Below are 24,132 nucleotides of genomic sequence, written 5' to 3'. Positions count from 1 at the left end.
TAGGATTAACAGGCTTTATATATAAAAAAAAAAAAAAACCAACCCTAAATGCACATACCAGGTTAAATATTTTCTATGGCAACCTGTATCTGTAAACAGTTCTAGAGATGAAAATTTGACTCTTAAGCATTAAAACACTTATAGATCACTTTAAAACCAATAAGCTCCATTGATTAAAAAATTGATACTACCTAAAGTTGTCTTGCAGCCACAAATCTTGCATCTTACAAGCAAATGCTGCATTTCTCTAAACTTAATGCCAAATTGCAGTTTTCTAATTTGATTATGCAAGAGGAGAACCCAAAGATCACACAGAATTAGCAGCAAAGACTGTCCAGATATACTTTGGGGGTGCACACTCTCTCTAAAGTGCTGTGAGAGAACACTCCTTGTTAGGGGAGAGGTCCAAATAAGTAGGTCAAAATCAGATTTGAGCACTAGACAAGTACACACATTTCAGGGACATCAACCCTAGAGTTTGCAGTTTCCAATAGGCTGTTGAGGTGTTACCTCAAAACTAGCCCTGATTAGTAGGTACAGTGGTGGACTATTAGGGGTCTAAGATGCAGCTGTGCTCCAGAGACAATCTTGTATGGTGCATCTTCAGATTGCACATGTACAAGACCTCCCTGGAACTGAAAAGGCTCTTGGCTAGAGTGCGAGTTTGTCAAATTGCAATTGTGCATGCTGGAACAAATGACATACATAAAGGGGAGGTTGTTAGTTCTACAATCTAAATTTAAACAGATGTCATGACAGGATACAGAACTGACAAAGTAGTCTTGTGCCTGTGTCACATGCTAGCCAATATTGGGATTAGAAGGCTAAACACATGGTTCAAAATTTAGTGTAGGATAAGAGGATACAGGTTTATGGAGCATCAGGACTCCTGGAACAGATTAGACCTGTTCCAATAGGACAGGTTACATTTGAACAGGAGTACCACCAATGTATTGGGGAGGCATATTAGGTTAGTTAAGGATGGTTTAAACTAGGGAATGGGCAGAAGGGAGTCTAGGACAGACCAGGTTCACAAAGGGACAGACATTGGTATATAAAAATATATAATAAAGTTTTAGTACATTGTTAAAAAGCCCAAACATTCAAATTTGCTTACCTTTATGCAAGAGGCATTAAGAAAATAATTTGGATTTATATGAAGTTACACAAATGACAGCCACAAACCTGGCTAAACAGACATCTTTCAGACTTAAACACTGAGAATTTTGCACCCGACTTAATTTCACCTGCCTTGGTGGGGGACAGTTACCTCTTGTAAAAATTAGTAAGAAGGGTTAGGGGTTTGGGGAAAAAGTTTGCTGAAGAACCATCTTGCACGGGAAAAAAAAATGAGAAAAACAAAGCTCTCATTATTAACAAAAACACAGGCAAAATTGTTGGCACCCTGGCAATTATTAAATACTTTGTGCGGTTATATTGGCAAAGGGAGGTTGTACAGAGTCAGCTCTTGTAACCTTTTAAGGTTGAAGAATACAAAGCATGGCATCGGAGACCACTCCATCCATCCATCCATCCATTGTCTCCCGCTTATCCGACTTCCCTCTCCCCGGCCACTTCTTCTAGCTCTTCCGGGAGAATCCCAAGGCGTTCCCAGGCCAGTCGAGAGACATAGTCCCTCCAACGTGTCCTGGCTCTTCCCCGGGGCCTCCTCCCGGTTAGACGTGCCCGGAACACCTCACCAGGGAGGCGTCCAGGAGGCATCCTGATCAGATGCCCGAGCCACCTCATCTGACTCCTCTCGATGCGGAGGAGCAGTGGCTCTACTCTGAGCCCCTCCCGGATGACTGAGCTTCTCACCCTATCTTTAAGGGAAAGCCCAGACACCCTGCGGAAGAAACTCATTTCAGCCACTTGTATTCGCGATCTCGTTCTTTAGGTCACTGCCCATAGCTCATGACCATAGGTGAGGGTAGGAACATAGATCGACTGGTAAATTGAGAGCTTCAGCTTGCGGCTCAGCTCCTTTTTCACCACGACTGACCGATGCAGCGCCCGCATTACTGCGGATGCCGCATCGATCCGCCTGTCGATCTCACGCTCCATTCTTCCCTCACTCGTGAACAAGACCCCGAGATACTTAACTCCTCCACTTGAGGCAGGATCTCGCTACCAACCCTGACAGGGCACTCTACCCTTTTCCGGCTGAGGACCATGGTCTCGGATTTGGAGGTGCTGATTCTCATCCCAGCCGCTTCACACTCGGCTGTGAACCGATCCAGAGAGAGCTGAAGATCACGGCCTGATGAAGCAAACAGGACAACATCATCTGCAAAAAGCAGTGACCCAATCCTGAGCCCACCAAACCGGACCCCCTCAACGCCCTGGCTGCACCTAGAAATTCTGTCCATAAAAGTTTTGAACAGAATCGGTGACAAAGGGCAGCCCTGGCAGAGTCCAAACTCTCACTGGAAACGGGTTTGACTTACTGCCGGCAATGCGGACCAAGCTCTGGCACCGATCGTACAGGGACCGAACAGCCCTTATCAGGGGGGCCGGTACCCCATACTCGGAGTACCCCCCACAGGATTCCCCGAGGGACACGGTCGAATGCCTTTTCCAAGTCCACAAAACACATGTAGACTGGTTGGGCAAACTCCCATGCACCCTCCAGGACCGCCACCAAGGAATTTTTTGACCACCTCGGTGACCTCAGTCCCACCTCTGAGTCCCCAAGCTCTGCTTCCTCATTGGAAGGCATGTTAATGGGATTGAGGAGGTCTTCGAAGTACTCCCCCCACCGACCCACAACGTCCCGAGTCGAGGTCAGCAGCGCACCATCCCCACCATATACAGTGGGGACACTGCACTGCTTCCCCTTCCTGAGACGCCGGATGGTGGACCAGAATCTCCTCGAAGCCGTCCGAAAGTCGTTCTCCATGGCCTCCCCAAACGCCCGAGTTTTTGCCTCAGCAACCACCAAAGCCGCATTCCGCTTGGCCTGCCGGTACCCATCAGCTGCCTCCAGGGTCCCACAGGACAAAAGGGTCCTGTAGGATTCCTCCTTCAGCTTGACGGCATCCTTCACCGCCGGTGTCCACCAACGGGTTCGGGGATTGCCTCCATGACAGGCACCGACCACCTTACGGCCACAGCTCCGGTCAGCTGCCTCAACAATAGAGGCACGGAACATGGCCCATTCGGACTCAATGTCCCCCACCTCCCTCGGGATGTGGTCGAAGTTCTGCCGGAGGTGGGAGTTGAAGCTACTTCTGACAGGGGGCTTTGCCAGACGTTCCCAGCAGACCCTCACAACACGTTTGGGCCTACCAGGCCTGACCGGCATCCTCCCCCACCATCGAAGCCAACTCACCACCAGGTGGTGATCAGTTGACAGCTCCGCCCCTCTCTTCACCAGAGTGTCCAAGACATGTGGCCGCAAGTCCGACGACACGACCACAAAGTCGATCATCGAACTGAGGCCTAGGGTGTCCTGGTGCCAAATGCACATATGAACACCCCTATGCTTGAACATGGTGTTCGTTATGGACAATCCATGACGAGCACAGAAGTCCAATAACAAAACACCGCTCGGGTTCAGATCGGGGGGCCATTCCTCCCAATCACGCCCTTCCAGGTCTCACTGTCATTGCCCACGTGAGCATTGAAGTCTCCCAGCAGAACGAGGGAGTCCCCAGAAGGTATGCCCTCTAGCACCCCCTCCAGGGACTCCAAGAAGGGTGGGTACTCTGAACTGCTGTTCGGTGCATACGCACAAACAGTTAGGACCCGTCCCCCCAACCTGAAGGCGAAGGGAGGCTACCCTCTTGTCTACTGGGGTAAACCCCAATGTAGAGGCTCCAAGTCGGGGGGCAATAAGTATACCCACACCCACTCGGCGCCTCTCATCGGGGGCAACTCCAGAGTGGTAGAGAGTCCAGCACCACTCAAGGAGATTGGTTCCAGAGCCCACGCTATGCGTCGAGTTGAGTCCGACTATATCTAGCCGGAACCTCTCAACCTCACGCACTAGCTCAGGCTCCTTCCCCTTCAGAGAGGTGACATTCCACGTCCCAAGAGCCAGCTTCTGTAGCCGAGGATCGGACCGCCAAGGTCCCCGCCTTCGGCCACCACCCAACTCACACTGCACCCGACCTCCTTGGCCCCTCCCATAGGTGGTGAGCCCATGGGAAGGGGGACCCACGTTGCCTCTTCGGGCTGTGCCCGGCCGAGCCCCATGGGTGCAGGCCCGGCCACCAGGCACTCGCCATCGAGCCCCACCTCCAGGCCTGGCTCCAGAGTGGGGCCCCGGTGACCCGCGTCCGGGCAAGGGAAAACGCCGTCCAAAATTGTTTTTCATCATAGGAGACCACTCATTTACATAATCTCTCCAGATAATCCAGGGTCCTAGAGCCTCTCCTGTATGCTCTCCTCTTCAGCTCACTCCACAGGTTTTCAACAGGGTTCAAATAAGGCAGCTTTTTCCAACCTCGGTCCTGGGGGCACATCGTGGCTGCAGGTTTTTGTTCCAACCAGCTTCTGTTTTTAATTGGATTCCTGGGCTAATTAAGTGATGTGTTATTTCCCAAGTTCTGTATTTTGGGAGCATAGAAATCAGAAAATACACACACAATCTCATGTACCAAGCAGTTATATGGGAATGTGTTTTTTTCTGTTTAACAATATTTTCATTCTACTTGGTGTTCTAATTGTTTAATCCATTATTTACTAATTAGTGGGTCTGGTGCTAAAGTAGTTGCAGCCTTTGATTATTCAGTGTTTAACTGGGTGTCTGCTCATTAATAAAATACAACAAAGGGGAAAAACTGCACAGAGAAAGGGCAAAATAGAAATATTTCTGCTTTTGCTATAGATTTAAATGCTTAACTTGTTTTCATTCTAAATGTCAAATGTAAAAATCATGCTGCTGTGCTTTTCTGAATGTAGAAGAAAAATACCTACATAACTCTTTTAGGGCGGATGTCGACTTTTGTCAACAGGAAGGGTTGAGGGCGAATGTCAACAAAAGTCGACATCCAGAGATAGAGGGCGACAATCAGCTGTTAATGGCGACAAATCTCACTGTCACGTCACAGGAATTCCCTCTGTGCTTGGAGGAATGCTAGACTCGTTGACTCGGCAACTAATCCTTGCGTGTGCGCGAGTTGCGAAATGTAAACAATGGCAAGATGGCATCGACATGTGACAAGGGAGCGAAGCGAGTGCAGAAAAAAAAAAAACACTCGGCAGACGATGTTTTGCGCATTATCACGGAGTCGGACTCTGATTTTTCAGAATCTGATTTTATTGACAGTGATCAGGAGATCGAGCAAGAGAGTGAGAAGCCGGCATCAGCTGATCAGACACCAGCCGATGCCGCGCTAGCTGATCCACTGCCAGTTGAGCGCCTTCGCACAGCCGATGCATCTACGGCAAGGTTCGCGTGGGATAAATACACAGACATTGATCTGTTGAGAGCCGATCTGGCTACCGGTCTTCACAAGACGGCATGGCTTGCTATTGGACACGACAGTTCACCAGCTGTTGAACTGCTACAGGCTGCTCTCTCCTGATGCTGCTTTTCAGCTACTGTCAGACGAGACAGGTAGGCAGAGAAATTTTTTTGAATCGCGGGCTGCGGTTGCATCGCATTCTCATTTTTAAAAGTGGAAACCCACAACAAGATGAGATGAAGCGTGCTGTGGCATTACAAATAGAGATGGGACAGAACTGGTGATATAACTTCAGGGAGCATTGGTCCAAACGTGCTTTGTCCCCTGGTGGCTTTGGGCAGGTTATGCAGCGTGGTGATAGGTACGTGCTGCTGCAAAGTTTTATTCACTTCTGTAATAAACAGAAGCAAATCCCATGGGGTGAGCCAGGCTATAATGCCATGCATAAAGTTCATAAAGTTTCAGAAGATGGAGGACAATATGGTTTTCATGCGGGCAGAAAACTTGGTGGCAGTGGCATGGCACGATGGCAAATGGGTGACTTCTCTCTACAGTACACACTAACGATATATGTGAGAAAGTGCAGCAACAGACAATTGAAAAGTAGGCACCAAAGCAACACAAATTGTAAGGAGTGCAATGTGGCAATGACTGAAATTGGCTGCTTTGAGCGAGATCAGACTTTGCAGGACTTTGCTGTGTAAAATGTATGTGATATGTATGTGAAATCATAGTATGCAAGACAGTAACATTTGTCAAAAGTAAATATTTTTTGTTGATTAGACATGTTAAACAATTGCTTTGTGTTCTTTTATAAAAAAATGTTAAGTTTTTGGAAAAATATTCAGCCCTGGGAGATAAACAAAAAAAAAAAAAAAAAAAAAGCCCTAAAAGAGCTAAATGAGATCAGTGTTATCAGGTGATTAGGGATCTGGTTGGAACAAAAACCTGCAGCCACAGTGTGCCCCCAGGACCAAGGTTGGGAAACACTGAGGTAAGGGGACTATGGCCATGGCAGAATGTTATTTTATGGTCAGTCGGTTACAGGGATGACTGACATTTGTTTGGATGATTATCCTGCTGGAAGATCCAATGACAACCCAGTTTTAGTTTCCTGGTTGAGGTAGCCGCTGGCTCCCTGCTCAAGGTTCGTTTCCTACCTTATGCCCTGTGTTGACTGGGATTGGCTCCAGCAGACCCCAGTGACTTTGTAGTTAGGATATACAGTAATCCCTCGCTTTATGGCGCTTCGACTTTCACGTCTTCACTCTATTGTGGATTTTATATGTAAGCATATCTAAATATATAATGCGAATTTTTCGCTGCTTCGCAGGTTTCTGCGGACAATGGGTCTTTTTACTTCTGGTACATGCTTCCTCAGTTGGTTTGCCCAGTTGATTTCATACAAGGGACACTATTGGCGGACGACTGAGAAGCTACCTAAACAGAGCACACAGTTAAGTTCCTGTGTGCTGATTGGCTCAGCGACGGAGTGCTGCATTAACCAAGAAGTCTCATCTCACTCATTTAGCATTAACGTGCTCCTGCTACTGCTTCAGGGGCTGTGTCCAAGAACAACGGCGGTGCTACACAGTCACCTGAAGAGGCTCCTTTAGAAGAGCTGTAACGCTATCCTTTGTTGTGCAGTAAAATTAAACTCATTGTTAATCGGACAAGTTGTCGTGTCATTGTTGGTGAGTAACCATAATTATCTACGTACAGTACTTATTACATGTACATAGTTTAGTGTCACTGTACACACATTTTACTGTATACAATTTTTCTTTCATTGTACGTATTTATTGCTGGTGGCCTGTGTCGTAATGGCTGTAACATGTGATATCGGAGACGCTCGATATCTTTAAAATAATTAGGTTTTACTGTATATAAACTTTACATAATTTCAACGAATTACCTAATATCTAAGAATACAAAGGGTTTATGCTGTATAATTGTGCGGGAAATGTTTATAATAGTGTGGGAGAGTTTATAAGGGCTTAAAATATATAAAAAGAACCATATGAACATAGTTTCTACTTCGCGGATTTTCACCTTTCGCGGGGAGTTCTGGAATGCAACCCACGCGATGGAGGAGGGATTACTGTAGCGGGTTGGATAATGGATGGAGGAGGTAGCCAGGTTTGATTTAAAATCTCCCAATATTGAAGAAGGGGCCTGAGTTGCCTCGAAAGCTTGCATATTGTAATCTTTCTAGTTAGCCAATAAAAGGTGTCATTTTGCTTGGCTTTTCTCTACATTCATAATGGCTAACACGGTACAACACCCTAGTACTACCAATATTTCATGAAATTCATGACGCCATGTACCCTAACAAGTTTTCCAGGGCATTTGGAGGAAAAACAGCCCCACAACAAAGAACCTCCACCATATTTCAGTTGAGACAAGCTTCTTTTCGTTAAAGCCATCCTTTACACCAAACCCACTTTGCATGTTTAATGCCAAAAAGTTCAATTTGTGTTTGATTGGACCATTGAACACTTTCAAAGTTGTAGTAAAGTTTTACAAACTCCAGGCACTTACGTTTGTGGATTACTGACAGAAAAGGCTTGTTCCTGGCATACTTTATAACATCGTTTCGCATGGAGAGGTCTTCCGATGATGGCTGTGGAGACTAACCACAGGATTTCAGTTTTGCTTGCAATTCCAACAGTGATATTTCGAGATATTGTCTTTTACCATCCTCACTGCACGTTGGGGTAAAAAACTTGGTCCTCTTTCAGGAAGGTATGTCACAGTTGTAGTTGATGAGATTTATTTACATATACACCATACAGATAGAGATATATCTCTATCTCTACCTACCTCCCTCTATCTCTACCTACCTACCTATCTATATACATCCCCGTGCTTTGCAGCGGCGAAGTACTGCTTTTAAATTTTTATTAAGAAAACCTTTTTAAAATTGAGTGAAAATATACCAATAATTTGTTAAGGATCTGATTTTTTGTGAAGCTGACTTCACACAGCCTCTCCGCTGTTTTTACGATTGTTCCGTTTGTATACCACGTTGTCAGTTCAGTACTCCGGTTGGAATATGACCAAGCCGTGCAAGGTTACTGTTAAGAATGCAACGCATAGTTGTACAGGAGAAAAGTAATCTTGCCTCAAGTCAATGGCAACCTTTTCTAGGTCTATGAACTTAATTTAAACTTTAGGTTTACATGGTGCTCTGTTTCCGTAGTACCTGCACTCATGAATATATCTGTATGCGTCAGTCGCTGAAATCCCCGCGCTTGGCACCGGCGAAGTACTGCTTTTAAATTATTAAAAAAAGAAAACCTTTTTAAATTGAGGTAAAAATACCACTAACAATTTGTTAAGGATCTGTTTTTTTGTGTAGCTGACTTCACACAGCCTCTCCGCTGTTTTATAAACGAACGTCATAAGGTCATCCTTTTTCGTTGCTTCGCCAACGGAAGCAGCCTTTTTATTTAATCCTGTTTTTACGATTGTTCTGTTTGTATACCACGTTGTCAGTTCAGCACACCAGTTGTAATATGACCAAGCTGTGCAAGCACACTCTTGAGAATGCAACGTATAGTTGTACAGGAGAAAAGCAATCTTGCCTGAAATCAATGGCAACCTTTTGTAGGTCTATGAACTTAATTTAAACTTTAGGTTTACACAGTGCTTTCTTTCCGAAGTACCTGCACTCATGAATATGTCTGTATGCGTCAGTCGCTCAAATCCCCGTGGTTCGCACCGGTGAAGTTCTGCATTTAAATTATTAAAAAGAAAAAAACCTTTTAAAATTGAGGTAAAATATACCAACAACAGTTTGTTAAGGATGTTTTTTTGTGAAGCTGCCTTCACTCGAGTGATCACTTCGAGCTTTAAGCCTGAGAAATCACCCGTAAATGCACACGTTTAATTGCACATCTGTTAATATGTATGCTTACACAGTATTAAAAGACACTCAACAATTAACGTCATTTACCTTCATTTCCGCGTTTGACTCGTGCTGTAAATCTTCCTTGTTTTCAGTTCACGTGATTACGTAGGAGGCGTAATACGTGATGATGCGATACGTGACTCCGCCTCCTCCATTAGAGTATATGGACAAAAAACAGGTTCCAGTTATGACCATTACACGTGGAATTTCGACATGAAACCTGCCTAACTTTTGTAAGTAAGCTGTAAGCAATGAGCCTGCCAGTGAGGGCTTTGCCTTTTATTAGTATAGATAGATAGATATATCTATCTATACTAATAAAAGGCAAAGCCCTCACTGACTGACTCATCACTAATTGTCCAACTTCCCGTGTAGGTGGAAGGCTGAAATTTGGCAGGCTCATTCCTTACAGCTTACTTAAAAAAGTTAGGCAGGTTTCATTTCGAAATTCAAAGCATAACGGTCATAACTGGAACCCCTTTTTTGTCCATATACTGTAATGGAGGAGGCGGAGTCGCGTATCGCGTCATCACGCCTCCTACGTAATCACATGAACTGAAAACAAGGAAGAGCCCTGAAGAAAACATTCATTACACAATTGAGAAGGCACAAGAGAGCGGCTCACATGAACTGACTGAATGCAGCACGAGTGATCACTTCTATACTGCGGAAACAAGCACGTTGTAAAACGTAAGTTAAAATTAAGTTTATAGAAACGCTACCGCTGCCGTTTGCAATACCATATTCGCGAGATACAAGTTTAATGAGAAGACACTAGGTATAAACAACACTTTGGATGACTTTGTAACGGATTAAAAATTGCTGTAGCGAGAAACTTAAGTGCCGGGTCTTGGCTAACATTGCGTAGAACGCAGCACGTCGGAAAGAAGGCACCGTGTAAACCTGAAGTTTAAATTAAGTTCATAGACCTACAGAAGGTTGCCATTGATTTGAGGCAAGATTGCTTTTCTCTTGTACAACTATACGTTGCATTCTTAACAGTAAGCTTGCACAGCTTGGTCATATTACAACCAGAGTGCTGAACTGACAACGTGGTATACAAACAGAACTATAACAATCGTGGGAAAAAAAAAAAAAAAAAAAAAGCGAACAACCTGTGGATTAAATAAAAAGGCTCCTTCCTTGGCGAAGCAAGGAAAAAGACCTTATATGGCGTTCGTTTATAAAACAGCGGAAAAGCTGTGTTAAGGCTGCTTCACAAAAAAACAGATCCTTAAATTGTTATTGGTATATTTTCCCTCAATTTAAGTTTTCTTTTCTTCTTAACCTTCCTCTTATGTTAACGGTTCGGTTTTGACCCATGTATTAAATCAGCTATAAAATACACTAAAAACAATACGCTATCATCCAATTTGTTTCTCATCTCTTGGTTACCTTGTTAGGCTTCCTTATCCATGAAAATGTTGGTTTTAATACTTTTGGTGTGGGCCTCTGGGCCTTTTTTTCTCAGTATACCCCTTGATTTCAATTTAAAAAAAATGGTAAAATGAACCTCAAGAGAATCATAATAAATAAAAGGTTCTTGTGTTACCTGACTAATACTGAGGGGTATAGAACATCTCTTAAATAAGTTTAGTTAATATTAAAATGAAAAAATAAATAAAAGTGACATCTATGGTGTTACGGGTCAATTTCGACCCATAGATATTTACATCAAGAAAAGGCAAAAAAAAATTTTTTTTCAGCAATAGAACTTTAATATAAACTGAAAAAAATGAAAAGCAGAACAGGTCATGACACAAAATATATTTGCATGGTCAAATAAAAACCAATCAAGAATATCAAACAAATAGAAATCAATTACAAGTTCCAAAACTAATACAAAGCTAAATCAGAGTAAAAACCTCTGTGTGCAAGAACATGCTTGTGTATGTGTGTGTTTAGAGGCATGTGTGGCAAAAAGTGACACTGTTTGCAGAGATATTTCTTGCAGTTGAAACACATTTGTCTTTCTGCCCTTACTGCTTGGGCAGACCTGACACCTCTTTCTTTTCGAATCAGGTGGCCTGACTGGGGTTGGGGCTGTTTCGGTTGGTGTTGAGGCAGGGCTGGCTGAGGAGGATGCTGATGCAGATTCTCTCTGTGTTGCTGATGGTGAGGACGGAGTGCTGGGTGAGCTCTGCATCTGTCTGACAAAGGCTGCAGCGTCTGGGTCTCGGGGCACCCGTTCCCTTCGCCTAATGTGTGGCTTGACAAGGGAATTTCCCAACTCCTCAAAGTCTCCGCTTGTTTTTTTTGGTTGAGTTCCACCCTTGGTGGATGTGGCTCCACAACACAAATGCATTATATGCAGACACATCAAGGATGTTGCAAAACACAACCATTGGCCATCTTCTGGTCATTCGCTGGCATGTGTATGTGGCTGTCGGCTTGTCCACTCCTCCTTTGTTTTTGTTATAGTCGTGGGTAATTGTCGGCTTTTTGTCACTTCCTGATGATACTCATGTCTACTCTTCACAAAGACGCAGCTGTATCACATTCCGGTTTCTTTTTGGACAATATGAGACAACAGTGGTGGTGTCTGTAAGGGCAAACTGAGGAAAGTGGAGCCCTGCCCTTCACCTGCAAGATTTCAGCAGGCAACTCAGGTTTATTTTTCTTCACTGTTCCCACCATGGTAAGTTTCCTCTTGAGAAGTTCTTGTCCGAGGTCATAGCTGGTAAAAAAATTTACAAGCGATATTGTGACCCTGCAGTCCAGTGATCATATCAAGGACCACACGTTTTCCTTGGTTTTTCTCAGGGATGCCAGTCGCAGCTTTGCCTGTGTAAATCTGTAGATTCCAGGCATAGCTGGTTCTTGCGTCACAGGCTGCCCGGATGTTTATGCCGTATTTCCCTGGCTTACTGGGTATGTATTGCCGGAAGGGGCATTTTCCTCGAAAAGGGACAAGACGTTCATCCACTGTCTCCTCTGGCCCTGGGTTGAACATCAGCGGAAGGAGCTGCACCCATCTCTCCCAGACATCCCTGATGGGACCAAGCTTGTCAGATCTCACTCTGGTCTCTGTTGTCAAATCTGAGGACTCTTCATATCATTTGAGATGTCTGAAGTGACATTGTTGCCCGGAAAATATTTCTGCCTGTTGATGCGTCCCATAGACTATCAGTGGCCTCATTGCAGGATCTGTACACTCCAGCAAGAAGACGACGACCAACGAAAGCATCCCGGTATTCCTCATCAATGTCTTTCCACATGTCGCCATGGACTTTTTTTTTCTTCAAGGTTCGTCATAGTAATGAGGATTCTTTTTAGTGACAATGGCATAAATAGCTCAAAACATGTTTTGATGTCACTGACTCTGGTCAGAGCAAACCTTGTGATTCCAGGGGTCATTTTGATGACATTTGCAGCAGCTGCCCTGCCATGTACATCATGAGGTACTGAGCTCCAAAAGATCTTACCATTTTTGGACATGAATCTTTCAGCAGGAGCAGCTTCAGCACCAGTGACCTCCTCATCCGACTCAGATGTGTGTGTCTTCTGGATGATACTCCACATTGTCTTCCTCCTCAGAAACCTGCTCATCTGAATCGCTATGCTGCTCTGTGTCGTCTCCTTCATTTTCACCAAAAATATGATCCAGAACTTGGCTCACTGTAAATCTTCTCATTTTTGCATGCTGCAAATTGTAAATGTGCACTCTGCAAGTCAAATGGCCACTCAAATGAGTGAATTCATCTCACATATCTGGACATGCCCATCTTTGTTTTTGTTTTTGTGCAGGTATACTGGAAAGCCACGCCAAATGAGAAAGCTCACATGATTAGGAGAGGAGCTGGTCGTCAGTGTGTCAGCTGACAGTGCACTTAGGATTTCAGTTTTGGCTCCAATTATTGCTTTATCATCGTATTATCATAACTGGGTCGAAACCAACCCTAACACCACAAAGGTCACTATTTCAACCACAGCATTTTATAATTTAGTAAAAAAAAATTTTTTTGCTTTATTTTGTTCAAATAGAGGATCCTGACAAAGTCAAAAAGCCTTGATGCAATAAACAAATTTATGTGATTCTTGTATGCATTTAAAATGGGTCGGTGCAGACCCTAACACAAGAGGAAGGTTTTAATAAAAATTTAAAAGCAGTACTTCTCGGGGCTTTAGAGATATGTATGTATGTATTTTATATATATCTCTCTCTCTGTGTGTGTGTGTGTATACACACACACACATATATATATATATACACATACATACATACACACACATACATATACACACATACACATATACACACACACATATATGATATAGATATATACATATACACATGTGTATGTGTGTATATATATATATATATATATATATATATATATATATATATATATATATATATATATATATATATATATATATATATATATGTTTACATAACCTAACACTACTTCTCTGCTGCGAAGCGCGGGTATTTTGCTAGTATATCTCTATATACATACACATATATACACACACACACACACACACACACACACACACACACAGTAATCCCTCGCTATATCACGCTTAGTCTTTCGCGGCTTCACTCTATCGCGGATTTTATATGTAAGCATATCTAAATATATAACGCAGATTTTTCGCGGGTTTGTGGACAATGGGTCTTTTTACTTCTGGTACTTGCTTCCTCTGTTGGTTTTCCCTGTTGATTTCATACAAGAGATGCTATTGGCGGATGGCTGAGAAGCTACCCAATCAGAGCACACAGTTAAGTTCCTGTGTGCTGCTGATTGGCTCAGCGACGGAGTGCTGCATTAACCAGGAAGTCTAATCTCTCATTCAGCATTAACGTGCCCCTGCTACTGCTTCAGGAGCAGTGTCCAAGCGCCAACAGAAGATGCAAATGATTGCAGAAAAGGTAAAAGTTTTGGATATGTTGAAGGAAGGAAACAGCTACACCACTGCAGGACACCATTACAGCATCAATGAGTCCACGATTCTTTTTATTTAAAAAGGAGGAAAAGCATAGATCTACGGCCACAGTGTCCTTTAACCAGGGCGCAAAACGAGTTGCAAGTGGACATAAGGCAGTAGTCTGAATGGAATCTGCTTTAGGGATTTGGATTGAAGAGTGCTGGAACAACAACAACGGCGGTTCTAAACAGTTGCCTGAAGAGGCTCCTTTAGAAGAGCTGTAACGCTATCCTTTGTTGTGCAGTAAAATTAAACTCATCGTTATCGGACAAGTCGTCATGTCATTGTTGGTGAGTAACCATAATTAATTATCTATGTAATGTACTTATTACATGTACATAGTTTAGTGTCACTGTACACACATTTTACTGTATACAATTTTTCTTGCATTGTACGTATTTATTGCTGGCAGCCTGTCTGTCATAATGGCTGTAACATGTGATATCGGAGACGCTCTATATCTTTAATATTTAGGTTTTACTGTATGTAAACTGTGTTTACATACATAATTTCAACAAATCTTACCTAATATCTAAGAGAATACAAAGGGTTTATGCTGTATAATTGTGCGTGAAATGTTTATAACAGTGTGGGAGAGTTTATATGGTTTTTTATATATTTTAAGCCCTTATAAACATATGGTTTCTACTTCGCAGATTTTCTTATTTCACGGGTGGCTCTGGAACGCAACCCCCGTGATGGAGGAGGGATTACTGTATGTATGTATATTGTACACACACACACACACACACACACACAGTAGAAATGGCCATTTCAGACAAGTAGCTGTTTCATAGCCATCCCCTGAGTTATGAAGAGCAACACATTCCTCCATTTGGATTGAGTTTTCTTTGCCATGATGGTTGGCTAAGGTTACTTCATTCTGGGACTCCTCACATTCGTATCCCCGTTAACCAGGAAGTCATTGATTTCATCTGAAAGGTTCCTACACACTAATCAACTTAATGTCCAGTTTAAATGGGAAAACAGGCTTCAGTTACATTGCTTCACATTAATTTCCAAGGGTGCCAGCAATTGTGGCACGTTTTTGTTAAGGTATTTCTTTGAGGGCTTTGTTTTTCTTTGAAGAAAAAAAAAATCAATTTACATGTCAATATGTAAAAACTGAAGCCCAAATATCAATTGCATGGCTGGTGTAAAGGCAAGAACAGCCGCTTCTAAATCAAAAGGTTGCAGGTTTGATCACCGGTATTTCCAGCAATCACCATTAGGAGTTGAGCTACTGTTACTACTATCACAAAATAATATTTGCTTTGAGTCGGTAACAGCTGGTGTAAAGTTTTGCTACTTGTAAAAGGCATCACTAGGCCGGGGTGTCGAACTCCGGTCCTGGAGGGCCACAGTGGATGCAGGTTTTCATTCTAACCATCTCCTCAATTACTGATCAGTTTTTGCTGCTAATTAACTTTCTGCCTTTGTATTAATTGACGTGACTCAGACCCCTTTAGTTGTTCTTTTCCTTAATTAACAGCCAAACAATAATGAGACAAAACAAGCCGCCACATGACCAGCTAACCTGTGCCCATCGCACAATATGTGGAAATTAAGAAAGGTGAAGGTCTCAGTAAAACAGAAAATCAACAGTTTTGGAAATGTCTGCTGTGGCAGAATGAAAGCAGCAACAAGCCTTGGAATTAAATGATGGGTTTAATTAACAGCAAGAATCAGCTTCTCATTACGAAACTGGAGTTTGAATCCCCAGTTCAACTGGTCATCTGTCAGTTCGTTTCAAATCTTATTTCTGTTTGGCTGACATTTAATAAAGACTCAATTCAGGGGACTGAATCCTTAAAAACAGGGCTAAAGAAAAAGTTAATTAGCAGTGAAAACTGGTCACTTATGAAAAGGGTTAGAATGAAAACCTGCAGCCACTGCGGCCCTCCAGGCCTGGAGTTTGACACCCCTGACTAAAGGGATATAAGCAGCCACACAAACGCTGATGAAATCACGTCGTCTTGGTATCTTTTTCTTCATTCAGTTGAATTCTTTAATAAAAGCACACTTGTTTCGTTATACCTTTGTGAAAGTGTTATATGCTAGTAACCACTTGAATGATGTCAAATCTGTCTCTGCCCCTCATGCATGCACACACATCCATGCATGAAAATGCAATTTGAAAATGCTAGGATATTTGAACATTTCACCATTTATCAGTTTGAGCAGCAAGTATTCTTTCTAAATATACATCAATTAACCTTCCAAGAAACTGTTAGTGATAATTTCTATATAAACATTACATTTTATAATCTTATTCATTAAAGGCTTGCAAATTTATGAATATTAATCTGTGGTAAACCTTTGTGCAAAAACTGAAAACTGCACTCTAAGGGAAAAGCACACAGCATAAAGGGTGAAAGGCTTTTTTTCTTTAATCTGTAGACAGCTTTAACAAAGCAAAATTAAAAATGAAGCCTTTCGATAGGACCCACCACCAATTTAATGCAGATACAGTAGCTGTTAACCTGTCTATTCTACAATTAACGTCAGTGTTAAGTGACTTGCTTGGCACAACTGCAAGAGGATAGGATTAAACCTACAATAATGCAGCTGTGCAAAACTAAATTGTTCAACTCCAATTTTTTTTTTTTTTTTTAAATGGATAGAGACCACACACACATACATCTGCTGAAACGCTCATTAATGCATATTACTCAACTCAAATCAACCTACACACAAGAAAAAAGACATGTTCAAGTGAGAAACTGAACAGGATGAGATACAAACACACTTGGGGTACTAGAGAATTGTTTAAAATCTGAGTTCAACAGTTAAGGCTTAAAATTAAATTGGGGTATATCCCCTCAAATTTAACACAAGGAAGTATTTCAGACTCTGGGGGTCAACAAAGTTTAAAAGCACTTTGACATGTGTTACTTAAAACAATTAGGCACAATTTATAAAACTTCAAAAAAAATTCTTGAAAGATTGCTTACAAAATGTGGGAAATTTGTGCATTGGTTGAATTTGTGGGAATTTGTGTGGATACCTACAATACCACATGAAATTTCAAGCCCTGCCAGTTTAAAAAAAAACAAAAAAAAAAAAAAACAGTGCAACATACAAATGTGTCCCTTTATACATAAAATACTTCGTAGAAGTGATGTACAAAATGGTAAGTAAAAATTTACATTGTTTGCCACTGAATAAGAATTTTCATATAGATTCAAATTATATTTGATATAGTGACGTTTCGTTATGACAGCTCTAGTACAGACTAAGTGTGTAGGAAATCTTACCTTAATGTGACAACAGCATTTAAAGTAAAGCTTAACGTAAATTTAGTTTAACAAAAACGTAACAAGGTAGTTTTCAGTACAATAAATAGTTTGCAATTTTATTCTGATGCAGAGAGAAGCTTAACTTTGAGAAGTGTGTATTGAAAATACTTTAAATACACAATAGTTTAAAGTGCTTCAAAATATGTCAAGCATATTAAACTACTACAAAAACAAAACTGACATTATTAATAAAAACATCCTTCAAGAGTTTTTAAAAAAGGATTCCTGCTGTGAACATATAAGCCACTTAACTAAACGGCTTTATATACTAAACTACAGATAAGCTTGTAATTTACATGAGTAATAACTTGCATGTCAGAAGAATCCATGCATTTAGGATTGTCTATGGAACTATGAAGTTAATACATAACACATCAATAGGTATTACCTGCAGCTTGTCTGTGAAGTTTGGCTTCTCGTTCAATGCTGAAAGGATCATCCTGAGGCTCTAGAAGATCCCAATTTGGCCAGATAGATGTCCCTGGCCATCTTTTAGACAGACTTGAGGATGTAGAGGATACCAAAGAAGAATGGTCTTGATCAAGATGGGAACCAACACCAAGCTTGACAGCATCCCTTTGTATTCCACCCATTAAAAATGGTAGGGGAGGAGATATTCGCAGAGTGGACTAAAAGCACAAAAACGTTTTAGTAGTTATGCAGCATAAGAACAAACAAACAAGGTCATAAATTACCACAGAAACTAAGTAAATATTTCTTCTAAAGGAGAGAGAAAAAAAAAAAAACCCCACTTACTGACACCTTCAAACTCATCTGAAAAAATGAAATGGATAGCAACAAGTAGAAGGCCAATGTGTTAAATGATTTACCTGTATTCTTTTTTCAAAGTGTTCTTTCTGCACAAATGTATAAAGTCATTACAGATAAAGAAAATGTTTGATAAAGTTACATTTAAGCTTTTGCTAAATCAAAGCACGGTGTGCACAATCACTGTTTCTGGAAAATGTAAAATTAAAACAATCACCTCGTCTTCCAAATGTAAAAAAAGATTCCCTGCAAAAAGCACAGCAAATCCAAACTAATTTGTGGGTAGGAATAATCTGTGTGGCTAATTCTACCACATAGGAAACTGGATAACCATGTCTGCTTCAAATGAACTTTGGTGCTCTCAGACATCACAGGTCAGTGCAAATACCAGGTTATACAAGGACTAAAATACAGTAATCCCTCGCTACTTCGCGGTTCACTTTTCGCGGATTCACGACTTCGCGTGTTTTTAAATACAAGTGATTGCCCGCCTATCACGGAAGTTATGTTCCAGACCCATCAGCAACAGGAGAAAATCCGCGATATAGAAAGACCATATAAACAAACATTTTTATAGTTTAGGCCTTAAAATACCCATCCCACATGCTTTAAACATATGTAAACTTATAAAACACACTTTGCTAACACATATGATATGTGGATGTCGGGCTAAGGAAATGAGTAACATCTCACAATTATAAAACATTTTAACTTCACGCAAGACAAGACAGTGAGACAGGAAAATAGGTGCTGTACAGGCTTTTAAATTATTGACATGCAGAGTGACAAGCAGCACAAAGTCCACTTCTCCTTAGCGTTCATTCAGCTCCCCACCCCCTTGACAATGCGAAGTGGCAGGAGCGTACTGCGCCTCCAGGGAGGGGGGTTTGAGCGAACGTGCGTTCAGCCCTCACACACCCCCAACTCCTCCTCCTCCCGAACGCGCAGAGCGACAAGCAGGCATTTTGGCAGAAGCAGCACAAAGTCCATTTCTGTTCAGCGCGAGTTCAGCTGCCCCCCTTCACAAAGCGAGTGCAGACACATCGACGTCTGATCGCTGCGTGCAGTATGAAGTGTTGGTCTGCGGTGTTTAAGAATGTAGAAAGTGTTAACACGAGAGTGGGAAAGGTTAACACGAGAGTGGGAAAGGTTAACACGAGAGTGGGAAAGGTTAACACGAGAGTGGGAAAGGTTTATAAAGCCTTAAAATATGTATAAATAATAAAAAATATAGGTCGCTACTTCGTGGATTTTCACCTATCGCGGGGGGCTCTGGAACGTAACCCCCGCGACAGGTGAGGGATGACTGTATGTAGTGAAAAATATTCAGAGGACTAAATCGGCCTTCTCATTTAAATGCACAGAATACTGGAGATTTTGTAGTTCACTCATTTTCAAACAAAGCAGGACTATAGAAACAAGTATGAACTGCTGCAAAGTATGAAACTGTTGAAGTGAGGACCTTTTTCACTGCTACGCCGCTAAATAGGTAGTGGTAGTGTAGGTATTGCATGGTGAAAATGGACAGAACATTCCAAAACTGAAGCTGTAGCCGACGATAAAGTTGAACATGACACAGAAGAACTTTTGCCGAAAAAAAGTCACGTCCACTGCCTGGAGATACTTTGGTTTTAAAAGGTCGGATGTGGACCATTATGTTCAAACGTGTAAATACCGTTTCTATACTACTGGATAATACTGCAAGCCAAGTTGTACTGGTTTCATTTGTTTTCAATACAGTGTAATGTACCTGGGTACTGTGTAATCGTGTGACGACAGGTTGACTTTAATCTTGACAAATGGCGAGAATAAAGTTGACATGTTGGCTTTATTCTCGTAATTTGTCATTAAAAAGTAGTAGTAGAAGTAGGAATATCATGAAGTGAATGGATTCTGTGCGGTGATTGCTGTCTCCTCTTAGTGCGGAGGAAGTCAGTTTAAGAAGCGTAGTGATTAACAACTGGGTCGGGGAACACAACACAAAGCATTTAATGTGCTGCATTAACTTATAACGGGGTTTGAGAAAATCTAGTAAATTAAACATTGATTTTAGGATGAAGTTTAGTTTACGACATTCTACTTTAATTATAAAATAAACAGAATAAAGTGGAGATGTCGACTAATCTCGACAGTTTGTTTTTTCCTTCCCTGTGTCCGTATTTTTTTTTCTTCACCGTGGCCCTAATACGATTCCGTAGGGCTATACCACAAATAGCATCATAAATGCAAGGTGCAGTTTTATTTATGCATATAGCTTAGCTTGAAGCAAGGTCCATATTAATGCAGTTTGCCTAAATGATGGTTCAGTTGGTAAAGATGTCATCACCAAGTTGCACTGGTTTTAATTTTATTTTAATTTGGTGAATACTGTGTAATGCACCTGGGCTTTAAGCTTGAATAGTAGTATTACTGATAGATGCACGATTAGCTTAAATATTATGCAGTTTAATGATGGTAAAGTTGTTTAAAAAGCCACTTTAACGTGTCAGTGAACAGAGATTGTTAACATTAGCAGAAAGTGTAGTTGGTTTACAAAAAATATTTACTATTTATTTCATTTTCTAAGACATTCAGTGCAATACAACTTTTGACAAGTACCTCTGGATATTTTACTAATTCTAAATGCCTCTTTGGATGGTTGAAAATATGTTGTCAAAATTACAGTTTAAGTTGTTTGCAAAATTTGTTCAATAAAAAAGTTCTACATTTTGACTGCATCTGTCATGCAATGGGATTCCTTCTCTTCATTAGTGCCACCCCTTGAAAACTATCACTTTATGGGGCCATGCAAACCTGTATTAATACTTGTGTACACATTAAAAGGTTTTTTTTATACAATGTACAGGGTGCGCACAAAGTCCGTATACCCCTATCTTTGGGAGGATTTTGAAAGCTAAAGGTTATCCCTCTTAGGAATCCAAAACATCTGTATGGGTCCCTCCATGATCTCTGCATAGCCGATTCCGCTGCCAGGTTCTCCTGCGACATTTGCGGGGTGACTTCCTGGAACACTGCACAAACCGCATGTTTCAGTTCATCGTTCGATGAATAACGGCGCTTCCGCACATCATCTTTGATAAACCCCCAGAGTGCATTATCTGGAGTTGAGATCAGGGCTTCTCGGAGGCCACGGAAGAGGAGCAGGATTGTTGAGGTGATCACGCACGGGCATGTGTCCAGTCTTGTTGAAACCAAACACTGTCAAGGACGCCCTGGTTTCTCAGTTGCGGGATGAGCCAGCCATTCAGCATTTACAGATAACTGATTTGGTTAACAGAACCATCAAAAAAAATAAGGGCCAAACAAATGCTGTGCTGTCATTCCGGCCCAGATCATCATGTGTGGTGGGCTACGCTCAATTTCTTCAAAGAAATGTGGATTTTCTTTTCCCCAGAAAAAAACACGTTTCAATTGCGGGAGAGCTGCAATAAATCATGCACTCATCAGAGAACATAACCTTTTCCTTCTCAGCATGTGCTGGAAATTGGTGCAACATCAGATCACAAGCTTCCTGACTTTTGTCACCCATCGCTTCGTCTTGGAACAACCGCCACATTGTTGCGATTTCTTGAGCGGCAGCACCAGACGGGATGTCAGAAACACACCTCGAAATACCGGGAAGACTTGGGCGGATGTCCACAGGAACCAAATTGTCATGGTTATTCCTGTAAATGCTCCTAAAGATAGGGGTATACGGACTGTGCGCACCCTGTACAATTCTCTTGACAGTGGAATAGGTTATTCTTAGCCACATTTTCCACTGCAATTGCTGGCTAACATCCACTCATGCATGGGGAAAAAAAATACCGGTCGAATACCGTGAAACTAGGATGTACTAGAAGCTTATTTTTGGCTGCCTTTCACAGACATCTGCTGGTGTCCAATAGCCTGCAACTTCATATTGGATTATATACTATAAGCGCACATATCCATGTTAGTTTTAAGTTGGTTAATCTATTTCAACTCGTTTACATCTGAACCATGTTTGCATTGACAACCTGCTTTCATTAAGTGCATTATTAACTTAACGAACTGCTATTCATATTCTAGGTTCCCTTTGCTAGTCTTCCACAAGCACAACCATTTCATATTAAATTTGCAAATTAAGCCAAATGATGCTGGAATTACTTTTGGAGTAGCATCTTCACAAAAGGCCTATAGTTATACATATAGAACAGAGCATTGTGCAGATTTGAGGAATACACTTCCAACAAAGATGTATTAGTCAAAAGCCATGACACCCAGGGTTTAGAACCAAGACCTCTGCATTTCAGATATTACTTATGTAAATTTAGAAAAGCAAACCAGTTAATGGAGGCGAAAACTGGCTGAAAACAATACACCTTGATAAACCTTTCCAGTTCACAACTTAAGCTGAAATGACATTTCACAACAGACTAGCATGAGATCACTATAATCTATAATAATAAAAGGCAAAGCCCTCACTGACTGACTCACTCACTGACTCACTCATCACTAATTCTCCAACTTCCCGTGTAGGTGGAAGGCTGAAATTTGGCAGGCTCATTCCTTACAGCTTACTTACAAAAGTTAGGCAGGTTTCATTTCGAAATTCAAAGCGTAATGGTCATAACTGGAACATATTTTTTGTCCATACACTGTAATGGAGGAGGCGGAGTCACGTATCGCGTCATCACGCCTCCTACGTAATCACGTGAACTAAAAACAAGGAAGACATTTACAGCACGAGTCACACGCGGGAACGAAGGTAAATTACGTTAATTTTTGACTGTCTTTTAATACTGTGTGAGCATACATATTAACACATGTGCAATTAAACGTGTGCATTTACGGGGTGATTTCTCAGGCTTAAAAGCTCACCTTTTATCAAACGCGGGAAGAAAGGTAACTGACGTTGTTCACTGTCTTTTAATACTGTGTAACCATACATATTAACACATGTCCAATTAAACGTGTGCATTTACGGGGTGATTTCTCAGGCTTAAAAGCTCGCCTTTTACTAAAAAGCTAAATGCAAAACTATTTTCAATCAGTTTATTGAAACGCTCCCGTTAAGGATTGCAATAACATATTCGCGAGATAAAACAACGAAGTAGGGGGAAATGGAGGAACAGCCGCAAACAGCGAAGAGCAAAAAATTAATTAAACAATTGAGAACGGAGCGAGTTAAGCATACAAGCATGTTCATAAGGGAAACAAAGCACGGTGTAAAATGTAAGTTTAAATTAAGTTAATAGAAACGCTCCCGCTGCGGATTGCAATAACATATTCGCGAGATAAAAGTTTAATGAGAAGACACGAGGTATAAACGAAGCACACGCCGTGGCGCAACGTTAGGGGCAACAGTTTCAACCATTCTATGATCTGCTTCTCGCAACTGAAAGACGGCACATTGCGGATGTTAGCCGACTTGATGACCGCAACGTTAGGGGCTTCAACTATGCCGCTGACGCAACATGTCAGTGCCAACACTTTGCAGACTGTACTTAAAAGACACGCCCTCCTCACTGGACAGTTAAAAACACCAATCAAACTAACGATGACATCAAGTATTACCCAATCAAAAGTAGGAAAGGAGGCATCTTCATAAAATGCGTGTGGGATGATTTGCATGAGACGCTGCTTTAAAAAAAAAAATAAAAAAAATACGGGATAAATCCCGTCCAGTATTGATTCAAAACGGGACGCGCAATTACCATATTCGCCCCTGCGAAGCACGGTGATTTTGCTATATATATTAAACTATTTCAACCATTGTATGATCTGCTTCTCGCAACTGAAAGAAGGCACCGTGGCAGAAGTTAGCCGACTTGCTCACCAACCACAA

At 41.7% G+C, this 24,132-nt stretch overlaps 2 protein-coding genes across 3 annotated transcripts in view; one reads left to right on the top strand and one right to left on the bottom strand.

Moving 5' to 3' along the window:
• Positions 1-24,132, top strand: part of ubl7a (ubiquitin-like 7a (bone marrow stromal cell-derived)) — a 1,205,533-nt gene that overhangs the window by 456,825 nt on the left and 724,576 nt on the right. The gene's annotated exons all lie outside the window — the stretch shown is intronic.
• The window catches only part of cpeb1a (cytoplasmic polyadenylation element binding protein 1a), a 171,216-nt gene that overhangs the window by 54,622 nt on the left and 92,462 nt on the right, over positions 1-24,132 (bottom strand). For both annotated transcript variants that reach the window (XM_051920796.1, XM_051920795.1), the window contains exon 5: positions 17,944-18,184. In XM_051920796.1, the coding sequence (XP_051776756.1) occupies positions 17,944-18,184 (241 nt within the window). The remainder of the gene's footprint in view (positions 1-17,943; positions 18,185-24,132) is intronic.

Source organism: Erpetoichthys calabaricus, chromosome 17, assembly GCF_900747795.2.
Source record: "Erpetoichthys calabaricus chromosome 17, fErpCal1.3, whole genome shotgun sequence".
NCBI lineage: Eukaryota > Metazoa > Chordata > Cladistia > Polypteriformes > Polypteridae > Erpetoichthys > Erpetoichthys calabaricus.
This window is presented reverse-complemented; position numbering and strand designations above follow the sequence as displayed.